The sequence below is a fragment of the Coloeus monedula genome (genome assembly GCF_965178545.1).
Source record: "Coloeus monedula genome assembly, chromosome: 4".
Classification (NCBI taxonomy): Eukaryota; Metazoa; Chordata; class Aves; order Passeriformes; family Corvidae; genus Coloeus; species Coloeus monedula.
Window position 1 is genome coordinate 14,051,016 of NC_138784.1, and position 18,958 is coordinate 14,069,973.

At 40.6% G+C, this 18,958-nt stretch overlaps 1 protein-coding gene across 1 annotated transcript in view; it reads left to right on the forward strand.

Annotated features, from left to right (window-relative positions):
* SCUBE1 (signal peptide, CUB domain and EGF like domain containing 1) overlaps nt 1-18,958 on the forward strand; it is a gene marked incomplete at both ends in the record, with an annotated part of 186,327 nt that overhangs the window by 154,356 nt on the left and 13,013 nt on the right. Inside the window, 5 exons of the mRNA XM_082279696.1 lie at nt 10,453-10,569; nt 12,574-12,696; nt 16,083-16,202; nt 17,243-17,335; nt 18,024-18,140. Of these exons, the coding sequence (XP_082135822.1) occupies nt 10,453-10,569; nt 12,574-12,696; nt 16,083-16,202; nt 17,243-17,335; nt 18,024-18,140 (570 nt within the window). The remainder of the gene's footprint in view (nt 1-10,452; nt 10,570-12,573; nt 12,697-16,082; nt 16,203-17,242; nt 17,336-18,023; nt 18,141-18,958) is intronic.

An 18,958-nucleotide genomic window follows, 5' to 3' on the forward strand; every position in this document is an offset into this window, starting at 1 on the left:
TCTTTAAAAAAAATTGGAAAAAGTATTAACTTTAATTGCATTTTAGATTGTCCTAGCAAAACAATGGTGGGAGGATAAATGTAATAGGAGCCAAAGCCAATTGCCTCCTGCTGGGTTCCCAAGATTAACAAAGGAACCTGAGCACAACAAAGCTGTCAAGTAATGGAGAGGGATGGGGAGGAGCTAGGACAGGTGAGCATAGGCCCAAGAGCAAGGATAATGTCTGGGAAGTCTAAGTATTGACACAACTTCTGTCTCCAATTTCAAGATGTTCAAGAATGAAAATTAGGCTTTTGCCTTTTTGTTCACAGTTATCTCTTTCACTTCATGTCACAGCAGATTCAGCCCTCAAAGCCTGGAGGACCTTGTGTTGCTGGGAAGTGGTTGTGTCCAATTGTCACATAGAGAAATACAAATTGGCTCAAGAGGATCTTTATTTTCATACCATAAATACTTCTGTTTCAAAATTTTATGTCAAAGACAATCTGTACATAATGTGAGGAAGCTATAAAGCATATAAGTTCAGTGTCAGAGATGTGTTGAGGATGGTGGTGCAGTCATGAGTAGATTTTGTAGTTCCTATGATCTGCCAAAATGCTTAGCTTAACTCATTTCCTATTGATTTTAACAGTAATAGGTTGTAAAAATGAGTAATACTGTTAAGTGTACTTAGGCATTTTTTATACTATTAGCTTTGGTTGTTAGAAGATAATGGTGCTTTACTCAGGTTCAGATCCCTATAGTGCATTTTTATATGTTTTAAAAATCGTTTGGAAATCCTTTTATAAGTTGCTATTCACAAAGATAGCAGCAAGGAGTAAAAGCAGGATGAGAGAACTGCCAGGAGCATATGGTGAGGTTAAGTGTGATGTGCTCAACAGAGAAAACCGGTACCAATTTGAAATCTTCTCTTACAAATGCCTTTATGGAACACCTCCCTAGGCTCACTTTGTGCCTGTGACCTTGGACAGATTTACTAATTTTATACCATTGTGTCTAGCTATTAGTAGGTTTTTCCCATGTTCCATGAGAGACCAGGCAAACTTTCTTACCTGCAAAAAAAAAAAAAAAAAACCTTTCTTTTTTTAACTTCTCTATTTGAAAGTATCTGCAGAGCTGTCTCTGGTGGCCAGCATTGGTTTTCTCATTCTTCTCTCTACTAGGACAGCTGACCAAATTCAGAATTGAGCTTTGCTGAAGAATCAGAAGAAGAGGGAAACTTGGCTTGACACTTGAGACCAGGCACCTTTTCCTCCTCAGCAGTCACATGGGGAAAGTTGACACTGCTGTTCCCCAACTCTGCTTGCAGGACTGAGATTTAGCAAGTAGTTTTGCTCAATTGTGTTTAAAATATTAGAAGAAATTATCTGCCAAAATTGAATTTATCAAGTAATCCTCTACCATTATTCTGTTTTTAAGTTTGGTGCTGCCCCCAAAAATAGCAGATGGTAGGGTCTTCCATACTGCTGCAGGGAAACATATCAGAAATCCTTCTTTTTGTCCAACAGCAGAGAAATAATAATGTCATAATAATGGTGGTGATAATGAAGATGTATTTCACCATAGAAATGTAAAAAAGCCTGGTCCACATCCCATCACCTACAGTCAAAGAAACCCCCAAAGACCCCAAAGTTGGCTGCCAATTTTTGCCTGGCTGAAATTGCCAGATCCTGCAGTTTCCATCCAAAAGCATAAATCTTCCTGCCCCTTGGGCAAAGCTCTTGGTGATCCAAAAGCAAGCAAATCCATGGCTGATGCATGAGGCAGAACAAAACCATAGTGCCTGGGAGCAGACTTGGCTCTGCAGTGCTGACAGGAAGAGGAATGTGTGGTGGTCACTTGGCTTGGCACACATGTTAGGGGGAGCACACATGTGTTAAGGGAATAGGCGTTTGCTGCAGTGAGATGTTGTTCCACAGCCCCATTTCTGCAGACTCAGAGTAAGTCCTGAGGGAAGCTTGTGGAAGAGAAGGAGCTTGTGGATTCTGTGTGGAAGAAAAACTAAATATGGAATTTTTGAAAAGAAATTGAAAAGAGAAGGGAAAATTAATTTGTTGTTACGTGAGATCACATAAAGCTCACTTGGAAGAGTTCCTAAAGAAAAGATTGTGTTTTCTGTGGAGAGGGAGCAAAGAATCTAGTCATACAATTTTATTGCCAAGTCTCGTTTTTTAACCTGCTTTCTGTTTGTTTTCAAACCCCAGAGATAGCACAGTGGTTCACAGAAAGTGCAACTGGTCTCTTTTGATAAGGTCTGATACCAGAGATAAAGGAAACAAGCTGCCATTTACCTTTAAAGACCTTCCCAAATGTGCTGTCTTGTTCTTCCTAAAAGCAGTTCCCTTTGCTTTAAGTTCGAGGTAAATAGTGGGAAACCAGTTGCTGTGATGTTAATGAGGGTGATGAGTTTGCTGGGTGAAGAGTGGTCCCCTTGGTGCTTAGCATCAAAGAAGGATCTGCCTACTGCAGTTCCTCGAACACTGAAGGGGCCAGTGAAAGATTGCTGTCTTTTAAACTGAGGTGAATTCACAGGAATTAATAGAGGCAGCCAGCCAGCCCAAGGGAACTGCTTCGTGTGAATCCTTCCTGCTTTCTTGTGTGTAACCTCAGGCCCAAGAAGATAATACGAGAAATCTAAAAAGAGATACCTGCTTATTCCTGAAAGGATCAGGTATGCACTGCACTTTTTAAGATGAATTATTTGGCCTTTACAAAATTTAGCAGTTAAAAAGGATCACACCAATTTGAGCTCTAAAAGTTAAGCTGATGGAAAAGACTAAGGGATCAGTTCAGGAAAACAACTAGGCAATCCATTCTGGGACAGGGATGCTTCTGGAGGTTACCAAGCAAAATGCTAGAGGCTGCTTAAGTACAGGAGGTTGGACTAAATGAGTATGAGTGTTTAATGCTGGCATTGAATATACTCATTCTATCAAAATAAACGTCCAGTTTCTGGGTTATGTCTTGGAAGACATTCTTCAATTTCAGACATGTAGCAGAAGTGTGAGAACACACAGTAAAAGGAGAAATCAGTGATGCCCAGACATTCTTAGAGCAAAACGAGAGTATCTAAAATGATCAGACCAAAATGATAAACAACAGAGACAGCTGTAGCTCCCTAAACTGCATTTGCACCAGAGCTGTATGGAGTGTCAATGCTGCATTTGGTACTGTATGAAGACAGAGAAGGATGTGGCCTGTCCTAAGAGTGACAGCCTCAGGAGCAGAGATAGGGGGTTATTGAGCTTACTGTGGGTACAGATTAGCTGGGAGGAGGATGAAAACAAGCTGTTTCCAGGATCTCGATATACTGAATAAAAACATACAGACAGGATCCTGAGGCTGTGAGGTAGAATTAGGTAGATGATAATATTTGTCCTTAGTACAGCTCAATACTGTGTGCCTATCCCTGAAGCTGAGTAACAGTCACTTTGCTGTGTACTGCTGAATCCTTGAAACACCTCAGTAGGATGCTTACATAATAAGTCACAGGTTTCTAATTATTTATTGACTCTGTCTCAAACATATATTGCAGTTTTCTTTTGCTGTTTATATACATTTATTTGTTTTACTACCTCTTCGCGTTCTAACAAATCATCTCTAATAAAAAGCACATTTCCTTGCAAGCAGAATCAATTTCCTTCAGAAGTCTTTCAGTCCCTGATTAGTGGGTTACATTTGGTCTTCACTAATCACATACTTAACTGTGAGCAATAAAGTTCTTAAATAAATAAATGCTTTGGTCCAAGTCAACATTAGTTATAATGGACAGTTTCCCACTCAAATTTCTGAAATACAAGATGAGACTATCCTACCTGGGCACTTAGATTCCCATTAAAAGTACAGCAATTAATGCCAGATCTGTTTTTTTTCTGCAGGCCATTAGGTATGTTATTAACAATTAAGTCTCAGCAGCAAGATGACTTGATTGCAACTCAGTAATGCAGTGAGAAGTCTAAATGGGTGTGGGTTTTCAATTACTTTTAAAGGCCTGGAGTTATGGCTATTTTTCCCCCTTTTGTGTTAGCCTGCTCCAGAAGCACTCAGTGGGAAGGTAATGAAGTAGAAGATTTGTACATTACTACATCTTTCTCTGCTTCCTTTTCATTGGTTTTATTATTGTAGGCTTTGAAACTTAAGGAGAAGTTAGCTATGAGCCATTCCTCCTGGTCAGGGTTGGCTGTGTATTACAGAGCTACATTCTCACACGGAGGATGCATTTTTACTAACTGTGAACAGGGCTAAGCCACAGTGGATCAAAAAACGTGAGATGTGGTGGAAACCCCGTCACATGGCTGCTGTAGCAAAACAATGCCTTCCAGCATTGAATTTAAACCACCATTTGTTGGAGAACGTAGCTTGAATCATGACTCCCTGTGGTGCAGCAACCACTCAGATTAAGATATGTGGTTTCCCTAATGTCTGTCAAATATTGTTGGAAACCAGGCTGGCTCGGCTGTGAGGTGAACAACATTACATGGGTGGTATCAGTTCCCTGCAGAAATTGGAGGTGGGGGGAGGAGAAGACAGAATATAACTTTCAGCCAAAATACATACAAAAAAAGCATTAGTGTTTATTTTAAAAACATCATGTAACACTTCTTTAGAGTTTCTATGTATGTGTGCTTAATGAATGAGAACAAGGAAAGGCTCTGTTTCTCAGAGGAGCCGATAACTTGGAAGCTGAGAAAGGTGAACACAAAACATTCTGACTAACCTTGAGTTTGGCTTGTGTGCATGGCCTGGGGTGCTCCACACTGAGTCCACATTTGGCTTGGGGGTTAAAAATAAACCAGGGCTGTGTGAGATGGACAAAACAGAACTATATCTTGTGGGCCTTTGCATGAGGAGAATGTGGCCTTGGTAGGAGATAACCCCAGCGCCCTGCGAGCGCCTTTGCCGTGCTCACTGCCCCGCGACACCTGGGCCGCTGCTCCCAGCCTGGGGCTCACCCCCCGCCAACGCCTGAATCTGAAACCCACGGATTCCTTGCCATGAATGTTCTTCATAGCAGCCTGGGCAGCAGTTATGAGACAGATAAAAATCTTTGCTGCCATAATCAAGGAATACCTAAACTTCCTGAGAGGACTGGACTGTATGGACTCACAACTGTAATAGCACCTTCAAGTATTGCTGTAATACCAAAACTTACCATTTTTGGCTGATCTACCAGCATTCAGGGTGTCATGAGTCACTTCTACCAATGAAGGAGTTGATGGTAGAGATAGATATTTCCTTTTGTTTTTATTGTACATTCCATTTCTAAGTAAAAAATATTTCTTTTCTGTTTTACTTCTATTTGAAATAGTATATTTAAATTTAATTTATCCATTTTGCATATATGCAGTGATCTAGTGCCTGCTTCATGTCCTGCGTCACCGAGCACAGACAAATCAAATGTAAGATGGGTTCTTTGCTTATAGTGTCCAGAATCTTTACAGTCTGCACGCTGTTCCCCATCCCTGTTATAGTTTTTATTGTCTTTGAGCCACTCCTGTCTTGTTCTCTGTAGCACAAATAGCACCACCAAATAACAGTGATCTCTCCTTTCCGCTTTTATTTTCAGATCATGTGAAAATTACTCCAAGCTCAAGACTAAACTCATATGCAGTTATGATATATGACCTGTGTTCTGGAAGGAGGCTCCCAGTTTCATAAATTGACCTAGCTACTTAGTGTATGTTTCAGAGAAAAGCTGTTGAGATGACCATTAGTTTTCTCTAAAAAATTTCTTCACTTGTTCTTAATATTAACAAACAAAATTACATTAAGGAAAACAGAGATGGGACAATCCTCATTTTTGAAGTAGATTTTTAATGTGAAATTAGGAAGCTGGGCATTGAATTCTTCAGTTCTATAACCACAACCCTCAAATTACACCTCTGTGCAAGTGAGTTTTGCACGTTTTCATTCTGTCAGGGAGTTACAGCAGTTCCTGCATCAGTTTGCAGTTCTAAAACATCTCTAAATCCAGCAGGATTTACCAGTCTCACCTGTGTGCGTGTCTGATGTTGAGCTGCTTGTTTGTAATGCTAATGCTTTTTGGAAATGTCCTGCTGTACACTTTGATTTCTTGATCACTGGTTCCTTTTAATTACTCTGAAATTTATTTTAGAGCGATGACAATCAGGAATACAGGGTACTGCATCTAAGGGCTGGAAACAGAGTACAGAAAGGAGCCTTTCTCTTCAGAGCTGCTGGTCGGAATCCAGCTCAGGTTCGGGCTTAGCAAAAATCACCGCTGCGTGATGGCTTCAGGGTGCCCTGCACTCTATGTCCACAAATGAGTCAGTGTCCACATCACACAAACCACTGAACAATTGGTGCTACTGTAATTGGGAGTCTAGTGGCAGCACCAGTGGAAAGGGCAGGGACTTGAATGAGCATGGAAAATGAGCTGCTTTATTCCCTGCTCCCTCAGGTCACCTTTGAGACACATCTGTTTGAGGAAACTTAGAAGAAATTCGATCTCTGGTAGCTCCCTTCTGGAGATAGAAGAATTTACTTTGCAGTACTGACAATTTGACACCCACTAAAAAACTTTACATTCAAGAAAAATAAAGAACATTATGGGATCGTTTAACATGGGAAAGCCTGAACTAAAAAAAAAAAGCTGCATATGATCGAAAAATCAACAATAAAATCCAAATGCTGACTTGAAATAATAGGAACCTAGCCAAACTAATATTATCAAGCATGGCCACTATTGCCAAAAATTGCTTCCCTCAAAACACCAGGGAAACCCTGTTCCTTTATTAAACCATTGTACAATCTCTTCCAGTTGAATCCCTTTTAGGGAAAAAATTAAGGAGTGCTTCCTCTGTTCAGACATTCTCTTTGGAGGTGAGAACGTGGTTTGCTAGAAGAGATACTGGACTTTATTCAGCCTGAGATGATGCCTTGATGCCATGGAAACAGGGGCTGGAAGGAGAGCCATCAGCAGCACAGGACACCATAAAGAGAAGTCTGGCACTGCCAGTGTGCCCGTGAATCCGTGGTGGAGCTTGGAAGACACCTTTGGAGGTCACCTGCTCCAACCCCTGAACTTGGCTCTTCCACTGGGTCTGCTATGAAGTAGGGAGCTCCCTGCTTAGATTTTATGTGTATCATTAGTATTCCTAAAAAAAGCTGGCAGGAAACGAATCATGCGCTACCAGCAGTGAATTTAGCCCCGTAGTCCCTGCAAGCTTCAAACAGCTCAGCTGTGAAGACACCTCTTAATACACTGAAATGACACAGTCACCTATGCTGATTGCAGTGGTGAATGTGGCATGAATTTTTGACTAAGTGAAAGTAAAAAAAATGTGGTTTATGTCAAATAAGTGCGTTAGCAAATCTGAAATGTTCTCAGACAGCTGGGACTACATGTGAATTTATGCCAAATGCAACTAAAAATAGAAAACAAACTTCAACCTTAAGCTGAAGTTTTCCACCGCGGTTCCTCAGAAACACAACATTTTGACTTTTCATCTTAAAGCAGTTAAAAAACTCAATTTACGTAACTTTAAATCATTTTAAGAGCACCTCAAATCCAGAAAGTTAATTTATCAGTATTTTTTTTGGGTGTGGGAGGGGGGAAATTCAGAGCAACACAATACAAAAATGTTTGTATGTTTGAGTGTGGGGGTGGGGGCGGGACTGTAACCTGTCACATCTCTGTTTTTGTATTTTTTGACTTCAGTAGATGAGGCTACCAGATTTTGTAGTGTTTTGTGTACAAAGGAGACAGGATTTAGATGCCCACGTTTTTTCCCCATTGTTGTGGTAAAGCAGGATTTGAAACCCGGGGCTGTGAAGGTCAAATTCCCAACTCTGTGGTCTCTCGTGAGATACACCTGTGTCCTGAGGGTGGTGGGAAATAAGCACATCCTTTCAGGCTAAATATGGAGAGGTATTGTGAAGCACCACAGAGGTGTGAGGGCCAGCTTCAAAGTTCCTGGGAGCCTGGGGATAACAGCATCCAGAGCACAGATTTCAGAGTTTCAAAAAAAAAAAAAAAAAAAAAAAAGAGGATTTCAGCATCCCGGCGTCCTGTATCACACCACCAGTTTCTTGTAATGAAGAGTATGCAGTGCATATTTTTCCCTTTTCTATGACAAGTGCTGAATTCCTCAGGGGGCTGGTGATTGTGCGGACAGGGCTCTGCAGAAAGCTGGGTCCCTCCCTGCCTTCCTCAGCCAGGAGCAGCTGGGGTTGAGGCTCAGCCAGGGGAACCTGCACAGGGGCTTCCCTTGTTCCAGCAGCCAGAGCAGGATGCTGAATTCAGCAGATTGAACTTCTGAGAACAGCAGCAGGAGGGGGGATGAGGGCTTTAAAGGGCGAAAAAGCTACGGAATAGAAATGCATTTGGCCATCCTGAGTGCCTGTTACTCAGCAAGCAGTGGTCATGTCATCAGGCAGACTGTTTTTCCACGGGCAAAGAGGGAAGTGCATCCTCCTTAATGTGAAGAGAAATAAGCCTTTTATGCAGCAACACAAAGTGCTGCATGTGAAAGCAGTGCATAAACACTATGGACTAAACTAGTGCAGGATAAGATCACTGTTGAGAAATACAAAATTGGTTTTGAAAAAGAGACTTCCAAGGTAAGTCAGAGCCAGAAAATGAACTGCTTTTGTAAATTTCCTGCAATTCCACATAGTGAACGAGCTTACACATGAATGAAACCATGATGTATGATTTGGCTTCTCAAGCACTAAAAATCCTTTTTAACTATAGCTGCGGTGTTCATTCCCAAATGATTTTACTTTGTGTATTTATTTAGAGAAAGCTGAAACAGTTTGCCATTTATATGTATTCAAAAGCTGCATATTTCCAAGACTGTAAAGGAAACCTTAAAAAGAAATTACTTTAGGAATTCAAATGATGATATTTTAAAAGGATACAAAAATGCATTAAAAATTAAGTAGATGTAAGAAAGAGAAAATCTCAGTTGTCATCTTTGTGTGACTGGATCATAGCAAGTGATTGTGATGCACACATAAAACTGGGTAGCACAGATTTTTGTTCATCATGTTTATTTCATTTTATGTTATGCATTTGCCTGAACAGTTGCTTCCCACATTGTGAATTATCTCTTGTGTGAATGTTTTGAAACATTCAAAGTTGGAGGTCATATAAAACATAGCTGCTTATGACATTTTAATTTGTGCATAAACTCTCACACAGATTTTGGGTTTGTGTACACATACAGGAAATCCTAATTTTATAGTTCTTGAAGGTAAGTATTTGCATTTATAATAATGGAATGAGACCTAGAATGTTTCATTAAATGTCAAAACTATGTAAATAATGCTTGGATATAGGAATTGGATAGAATACCCCGAAGTATGGTGAGTTTCCAAGTTTTTTAAAACACCAGCAGCTTTCCAAGCATGTACAATATGAAAGTCTAAGTTACATATTGTAATGGTGGTGTTCAGGTTTTATTCTTAAAAAGTAGCTCTAGAAAGTGTGGAAACTGTCATAGGGGTACTATTCCATTCATTTATAAGTCAGGAACATTGGAGGAATGAGATTTCTTGAAATGACCACTCAAATTATGTCATTGTATTCAATTTTCTGACCTATAAGCAGAAAAATTAATCACAGAAGAGATTGTTTTTTAAAAAAAGGACAATAAAATGAACTCAAAAGTGTTATTTTGCACAGATTGCTGTTTAAGGTACCTTTAATGTTTTCAGCAAGCCCATTTTGTCAGGACTGCTGTCAAATAAACCTCCACAGCACCTGCTCAGCAAAGCCTTTGTACTGTCCTGGGAGCAATGTGCTCTTGGTTGCTTTTTTCATGGCCTGCTGGGTTGAAGAGGCTGTGTAAGCCAGGGTTTCACATTGCTGAGCAGTGATAATTAGAGATGCCTGACTTTTCTTAGGGGAAAGAGGTCATATTTTCTTGAGTTGGATAGAATGTGGACTTTGGACTAATATTTTCTGTGTTAGATGCAGCCTGTCCATTCCTGATGCTGGCTTATTCTCCAGCAGTGTTTTGCTTAGCCTCTCCAACTCTGTACAGTCTTGTAAGGCAGAGGAGAAATCTGGGAGCAACTCCCTGTGCTGGTGGGCAGATGTCAGCATGTTGGTCAGTGAAAGAGGGACTTGCTTGATTCAACCCAAACCTTTTTTCCTTTGTGCCACTACCGTCCCCAAAAGCTCCATACTCTCCCAGGCCTGATGGGTCAGTATGATCAGAAGTTAAAGGTTGCCATCTAATGGGGAACATACATAGTACAATCTTCGTGGGGTTTTAGCAAATTACCTCTTCTTGTCCTTCTGCATGTACCTGTAAGTATTTTCTTTACAAGGCACTAGAGGAATGAGAACAACATTTTATTCAGATTTTACCTGGGATGGTAAATGATACTTTGTCAGTAACAAGACATTGCAACCCAATGAGAAAATTCAATCATTCACTGTAACCTAAGTCTAATTTCCTAATGCTTTTTCTGTGAATTCAGATATAGATGAGTGTTCCTTTGAAAGGACCTGTGACCACACCTGTATCAACTACCCTGGAAGCTTTGAGTGTCTCTGCCACAAAGGCTACACCTTGTACGGACTGACGCACTGTGGAGGTTTGGAAACTGAGTTTTGCTTACATGTGTGTTTGTTTGCTTTGTGAACTCTGTACAGAGCCACACATTCTTTTAGATTAAGGTTTTATAACTCAAGATGATAAAGATGTAACGTTAAAATAAACTTAAAATATCATGAGCTGGATGTGACTAAAATTTCAGCATCTCAAATTTGCTGAAGCATTCCCAAGAGAAAAGCACCAATGAAAACCAATGTCCCACCATTTTTTGATCAGTACTTCCACAGGAGTGAGGTTACTCAGAACTGTTAGGAGGCTTCATACGATGGGCAACAAAGAGAATAGGGGAAGGATGTCCATTTTGAAAAGTTTATGTATTCAGGCTCTTTTGGCATTTGTCCTTAACAGTCTGTGACATAAACTACCTGTGAAATGCATAACAGAAGGCTGTAGTGGATCTTCCTCCCATCTTCTGGGGAGTTACTTTCAACCTTTTTGGTATGACTGGAAAGAATTGGTGCTGTAATGTTTCATTATCTAGGGGAGGGATATTTTTGAAGTGCAATATTACCCCAATGACCAAATTAGAGGTTGAACTGATGTAGCAGAAACAGATGCTGGCCCCTCACTTCTGAGGGCTGAGCTCACCTGATTTTGTAATGTCAACATGAGGCACTGCTAATGGTATCTCTGCATGGCTTCTTTTTTGGGAGAAAGGTGTAGGAGGTGTATGCTGGTCTCTCTTTTATAGAGAAGTATCACATGAATTCATGGTAAGAGTAGACGCAGGCAGGAAGAGAAATAGGAGTCCATCTAAGGAAGCAATTTGGGATCAGACTCCACTTGAGAGCAGCTGTGAAAGCAAATTCAAAGTCCGAAAGTTTTTGGGATCTGTGTTATGTGAGGTGTGGACAGACTGATCCTTAGTTTCACTGTTAATTCCTTAATGACCTAATGTACTAATTTAGGGAAAGCCTCAAAGTTTGGGGTTCTGCCTCAGTCTTTAAATAACCTTAAGCCTCAGTTCAGCTTCAGTCTTTTCAATAAGACTGAAGAAGGACCAAAACTCTAACTGGAAATACTCAGTGCTGAACTTTGACCAAAAACATAGCTAGATCCAAACCTCCTTTTTTCCATTATGAGCAGATACAACATCACAACTCTGAATCCAGACTTGTCCAGGCCTCAAGTTTTGCCACTTAGGCCTGTCATTAGTTTGAGTCCTTGCATGCTTAATCTTGAGGTCTACCAGTGAGCCAGAGCATTAGCAAATCTGTGTATCTCCTGTTGATTTGGTGTCATTTCAGCTCATTAAATAAACAAACGTCCTCCTAGTGGTGGGAAGAGAGGAGATGAGAGATTGCCCTTGTTGGCATAAGTACATGAATGATGAGTGCATGGACTGAAAAGGATACACATCATACTGGCTAAATACTTTTCTAATGTCCCGAAAGTTGAAAGATTTTCTGTGCAATATCACTGATAACATATAGGATAGTTTCTTTGCCTTCTTGCAAGCTTTACCTTTTAATTTTATTCGAGGAGTAGAAGCCTAAACTACACTTCATCTGCTAAGTTTCTGTCAAATGCATCATTTCCTCCTTCACCTGAATTTCTAAAAGAAAACTCTGGGAATCACTGTGTAAATTTATCTGCTTGTTTTGCAGAAGTGCTATAATCTCACAGAGGTTTATGCCTTTGACATTTTTCTATATAATGCATTATTGTCTAGATGCAGCAGAGACTTTTGAGCAAGTTTTGTATCTTGTGAGTACTTCCAAGAATTTCAGTGGAACTAGTCCTGGCAAGTAAACTGTACCAGATGCATAAATCCATGGGAGAGTAGGAGCTGGACAGGTTAAGGACAAATACATGCAATATGCACTGAAGTTGTTTGGCACTGTCTGTCTTTATACATTTTTATTTAGACTCAGATGTAAAAGGTACAGTAGAAATAGATTTCCTTATGCAAATCATATCTTAATGCATGGTACATGTGTGTACACATGGTTAAGACTCTTCACAACTTTAAAAATGTTTTCAGATATTGATGAATGCAGCATCAGCAATGGTAGCTGTGACTTTGGATGCCTTAATACCATGGGAAGCTACGAGTGTGTCTGCCCACCTGGAAAGAAACTGCACTGGAATAAAAAGGACTGTGTTGGTAAGTGTGGAAGTGAGACTCAGAAGTGACTGTGGTGAGGTTCCTGTTCTCCAGGAGGGTGGAAAAGCCCATGGTTTTGCTTGAGAGAGGCTTCGTTTTCACAATCTAGACCCCCAAATTAATTTTATAAACTCAGGTAGCACCTGATCCTGTGGAGCTCCTTGGGCTAGGATACAACTGCAGGTCAATTAGTGAAGGAGCAGTATGTTGGATTTTATTTGTGTGGAATGCTTTTTTTAAGCTTATGAGACCATTCACAGAAATCTAACTATTGTTATTATCTTATGTATTTTATACTTTTCTACTTATATATTTTATACTATTACTCCTTAATTTGCCCTTTTCCTATCTCTGTAATGTCACCTGTTACTTTGTTTACCTCTAACACTATTTAGAATATTCAAAATATTTAACTGTTTACAGGTAAGACATGGTATTCATGGTATAATTGGGGTATTCACAGAACCATGCCCCAATTTTTCAAATTATCTCTAAAGGTATCCTGCCTCATATAAAGTACTGATACTAGCTGAGTCAAAAGTATTAATCAAATGAGCACAAATCCTGAGACCAGGAAACTTCTGGCACTTGCTGCTAGTGCCACTTTGTGGCAGACCTGAATTTCTGTATCCTTTAAATAGATTACTTCTTTTCTGGAGTCTTATTTGAAGCACAGAAAATCTTGGTCATGGCTACAGCCAAAGTATTTTCTGTGAGATTTTAATTCTGGTTTTTCATTTTTAATGAGAATGGCATACCTGGGCATTTTATGGCCAAATTTTTAACCACAAATAACTTCTCATAGGCACATTTGTATTCCTGTTATTAGGGGATGATGCCTAATACCTAACTGGGAGCAAGAAAAAGGGGAATCTGCTTTCAGGGAATCTCTTCACATACAGAGAGAAAGCACTTCTTAATCTGGAGTAGAGAGCACTGCACTGGCCTCATGTGATCACACAATTGTGGCATTTTTTACATGGATACAGCAGTATGGAAAGTACTTTATAACCAAGGCGGGGTGGGGGGTGAGAGCCTCAAGCTGAATTCCAGCCTTTGCCATTATGTTCTTCCTAACCACAATTAAGTGCTTCACTTTCCTGCTTACCTGTCTGTACATTACCTTCCCTGCTATGTAGAGAACTAAGCATCGTGACAGTAAGAAATAGCTCACTGTTATTTGTAGTTATCCACTGGGTCTCCCTTGCCATATACCAGTTATTCCTCTGGAAAGGATTTTGTAAGTTAACAGCTGGGACTAAAATTTTTGGAGGTCTGGTATAAAGTTAGACTACTTGTGCAATATTTCCTCTCAACGTACTAAGAATGCTGCTCCCATGGTAAGAGGCTGTATTGAAAATGTTTTCCTGGTTGTAAATTTCTCCTCATTATTTAAAATGCTCAGCTGGAAGATGGAAGTAGAATGCTCTTGTCTGTTGATGCACACTCTAGTATTTGATGACTTCAGTGAGGCTTAAAATGAGTGTCATCTCCCTGCTGATCACCTGCCTTTATTACCAACATTTTTGAGAGGAAACTATATTCTAAATTGTTACAAAAGCCCAATAAAAAGCAGAGGAATTGTATCTAGTGATCCTGAATGCCAGGTGATTTGGAGACATTTGCAGTAACAAAACCCTCTCTTACTGAGCAGTGGAACTTTGTGTTTTGTTGCCTCCTCAGTCCAAGGAAATAGTTCCTTTAAAGACATCACTAGAGCAACATAGAAGACTTAGGAGGGAGATAAGTGAGGATGATTATTCCCATATTTGAGATGTGAACATCAGGCATGTTTATGGGACTTGTATATATTTATATTTAATGACCAGCAAGGCCAGGAATACAAACCAGCTGGAGGCTGCTGGGACTCTTCCTCTGCACTCAAGCCAAGACAGGCAACACTCATTCCAGCTACTGCACTGGAACTGCTTGGTTTCATGCTGGTTTTACCAGGCTTTTCCCAAGCCCTGGTAGACCCAAACCAGTCTAGCTGCTACAGCTCTGGTGTCAGAAGCACCCCCTACCTCGGTGTGGTCTGCTAGTGAGCTGACAGGTAGGAAAAATGACATTTGCAGTACCACAGTCAGCAGTGAGAAAAACAAATGTCAGCCAAACCTGTTTTGTAAGGTGAGCAGGTTTGGAAGAAACAGTTGGAAGAAAACAGTGGCAAGAAACATTTGGAGAAAAATCATGTACCTGAAACAGCATTTCTGTGGGGCTGAAGCAAGAACTGCCCTTCAGCCACTTGGCTGAGATTTAAGCAGCTGCTGCAGAAATAGCTGCTTGAAGAGGTGCCCAGCTGCACTTGGTAGGAAGTCAGTGCAGAGGGGAACCTCTGGGGAAAGGAGGGAAGCAGTGAGGCCTCCTCTCTGTAGGAAGTGATGGCATGTGCCAACAGTAGCCAGGAATGAACCTTGTCATTTGTGAGGGAAAAGATGTACTTCAGTAATATTTCAATCCAAAAGGATGGCAAATTAAAATAAATGCAGGTTTATGATTATCAGTGTCATACCATCATCTCAGGATGAAGCACAGAGACTGCTCCAACAATTAACAGCAACTTCATGTGCTTTCTGCTAAAACACAAGCACTCCCTTATCCAAGTACAAAGAGTCACTTGTGAGACCTGCAGGGTTCTCTGTCTTCATCCTGCCATGAAGTGAAGATGAGAAGCTGGATTTCTCCTTCATATGAGCTGCACTGTGCCTCATGCTGTGGACACTGATGTGAAATGGCTCTGTGATCTCTTTGTGTGTCACAGGGTTCCTTCTAGCATTGTTTGGGGCATTTCAGCAGTGTCTGAAAGGACCAGCAGGACCATCCATCTCCATCCCAGCATCTCCTGCCTCACTTCTGCCTGGCTCAGAAGGTTCCTGGCTCCAGAAGCTAGAGCATAGAGCTGAAGCTTAAAAGTCTGTGAGAGTTAGAGAATTAAAAAATACCATTTTAGTGGTCATCTGAACAAACAAATCACTGTGCACAGTGTGTAGTTGGTCTGTTAAAACAGAGAGCTCTGCCTCCAAAAGGGGGAAAGGAAATCTCAGGGCATTAGTGTTACCTGTTGCTTCTGAGATCGAGATGTGCACACAGAATCGTGCTCATAGAGTCACCTGCCTATCCAGATCCTGAAGTAGAGGATAGGAGGGAAAGACTGGTCTAGAATTTAGGTGTAAAAATGTGAAGGAGTTTCATTTTCAAGTACAAGCTCAACATCCAAATCCAGACGCTCTCCCTTAACACGTGATTATTTCAGAAATACATGTATCTGCCATTATGGTTTTTGCCCCTTCCTGCCTTTTCTCACCATTGTATCCAAGTGTGCACACAAGGTTCTGGGTTGGGCAGCATCCGATTGTTTTACATTTCTTTCTTTTTTTTCTCCTCAGAGATGGTGAAATGTCTCCCAAATGCCAAACCAGCTCCCAAGGCTCAGCTAGTGTGCAGTAAGACAGGAGGCATAGAGAGCTGCTTCCTGTCGTGCCCATCCAATACTCTTTTTGTTCCAGGTTTGTACAAAGTATTTGTCCTCTTACGTCTAGGGTGTGACTTGATGATTTTTCTCTGTTAATGTGTTCATGACTTTTGCATTCATTTTTTGATATGGACAACAGTAAATGAGCAAAACATCACTATAAATTAAATCAAGAAGAGCGGATTGTCAACTACACATGAGAACTTTGGTCCTTCATTGCCTAATTTGAGGTGTCAGTTGCGAAGGTGGGAAAATTCTAACAAAAAGTTTGTATTAAAAAGTAACAGGAATTCACTGAAATCAGCTGTTCATTTTTGCCCTCCCTTTTGTCACAGCAATTCAATATATAACAACATTTTTCTGCACCATCCTGGTTAAGGTAGATGTGTCTCTCAGTCCAGCTGAGTAGTATTTATAAAAATTTGGGCATTTTGTTCCCTTCTCTCCTTTTTTTTTTACCATTTGCTACTGGTAGTTTTCATCTTCACAGTTTTGCAGGGAAGGAGGGGGGGATTGCTGCTGCTTTTTCATAGATGTTCTGGCACAGGATTATTTTTGAGTGTCTGCTTTTCATGTTTAGTCTTGGCCCTATATGCAGTCAAGCTATTCAGACTTTACTTTCAGTTTAGCAGAGATTATGGAACTGTGCATTTCTAGGACACAGTTTTATCTCTGCAATATGTAGACACTGTTCTGGTTCTAAGTATGCCATTTTTGTTTCCGCCAAGAAATTCTGTCAGAACCTGAAGCTAAAATTATTATGAAAGTACATGGTTTATTTTTTAAATTATAGGGGTGATCAAAGCAGAAGGACTTCACCATGGACAATCACAAAATGTGCACAGCTAACCTTGTGCCAAATCACTTACAAAATTATCATTTCAGTGCCGGAAGAAACAACTCTTGCAGCCAACACTGTGAAGTGTTCAAGCATCTGGCGAAGTATTTCAGCCATTTAAAACCCAAGTTCAGCACTTACAATGTCTCCTTGTTTAGCAGCATTAAGAAGTTGAAGCCTCAGGCAGGTGCTTTGTGAGGCTGTTGCCCGTGTGCTGACTGTGTTCTGTCCCCCAGACTCGGAGAACAGCTACACGCTGAGCTGCGGCGTCCCCGCGCAGCACGGCAAGGCGCAGCCCAGGCGCAACGCCACCCTGCCCAGCTGCTCAGGTGGGTGCTGCCCTGCTGCTGGGCCCGGGGAGGGAGGGCATGGACCTCCAGGGATTGCAGGACATCAGGCTCGTTCGTTAGGTAAGGCAAGGGTTAAGGTGTTGCCCAAAAACAAAAGGAAAAACCTTGCAACAGAGTTAAAGTGTTAAGATAGAAAAGCAGCTCTTTAATGAAAGCTTTCAGGTGTGCAAAGTACGGCATCGTGCACGTGTGGTACAGGAGTTCTGTAATTCTCTAGGGTTAATTAATTAGTATATCTGGCTGGGACATCCAGTAGGAAATCAGTTACCCCAGTAACCCACCCTTGGGTCAGCCCCCTTGGAGTTTCCCTACCCTATTCTCTTGATATGTCTCTTAAGTTCTGGTAGAAAACACGATGTCCTTGTCAGGAATTCTCTTCTTAAGAATAAGGCTAAACATAGTAAAAGACAAATTCACCCCAAATCCGACAAGATGTGCAGAGCAAGCGTGGTACTAGCACATTCACTGATCTGTGTGGGCTCAAGGGTAGGTACTCACATGAAAAAAATGTACTTGTGGCAATGAACCCCCTTGCACAAGCTGTGTAATTCTTGGGCTGCCTCTTTTCTATGTCACAAGAAAGCTCTTGAGTCTGTTTTTAAAAATAAGTTTCAAATCTCATTTCATTTCTGTCCCAGTGGTAGATTTTTTTACTTTACATCAACAGATTCCCTGGCCCCTCCAATCAAGCAGAAAGCTCGTTTTAAAATCAAAGATGCAAAATGCCATTTACGGCCTCGCAGCAAAGAAAAAACAAAAGATTCTGGGAAGCAGGCTGTTTCAGGTAGGTGGTTTCTTCCAGCATGTAAACAACACTTCTTTTTTTTTTTCCTTGTTCATTTGCATGCTTTGTTTTCACACTGCAGACCGGAAAAAAATCAGTTGGAATTTAAGTTCAGGCCAAGGTTCCCACTCTGGCTGAACAGTGCCTTGGGTTGGATCTTGGGTGCTGAAAATCTCACCAGTTGCTTTGAAAAATCTTTGTTCAAAAGTACATGAGTTGGGAATTAAGCTGGTCCTTTTTCTGGCCTTGATAATGGCAGAAATACCCTGAGACAAAAAGCTATGACTAATGCAAAGTTATGTGAAACAGGGCTGGTTTGGTTTGGTTTGGTTTGGTTTTCCCAAATGTGGTTTCTAAAAGAAAACAAAAGCTGTTATTTGTTTGGTTTATGCTGGATTAGTAACCTATTGTGGCACCAAAGAAACTCTTAAGAGGGAAGGTTATTACAAAAATCTGATGTTACGCAGCCTCAGATCTTTTGTTATGAAAGAGTGAGTAGTAATGATGTTAGAAAAAATATTTGTAAGATGTAGATGTAATTAACAAAAATGTGGTGTTAAAAAAGCTATATTGCTGCTTAAAACACCAAACATCTACTGGTGATCCATTCTCTGTTGTGAATTTGTCTTACCACCACTTTCACTAGTGAGTGAGAAGTCTTATATGAGCCCAGACCACAGAAAAGTAAAAATAGCTGCTTTTAAAAAGAGTGAATGGTTTAAAAATTTAGACTCATATTTCATCTTTACCCTGCAATCTACACATTTATGCCTCTAATTTTGCAAGTGTTGACTTAGGTCTTTATCATTAAGATGCTT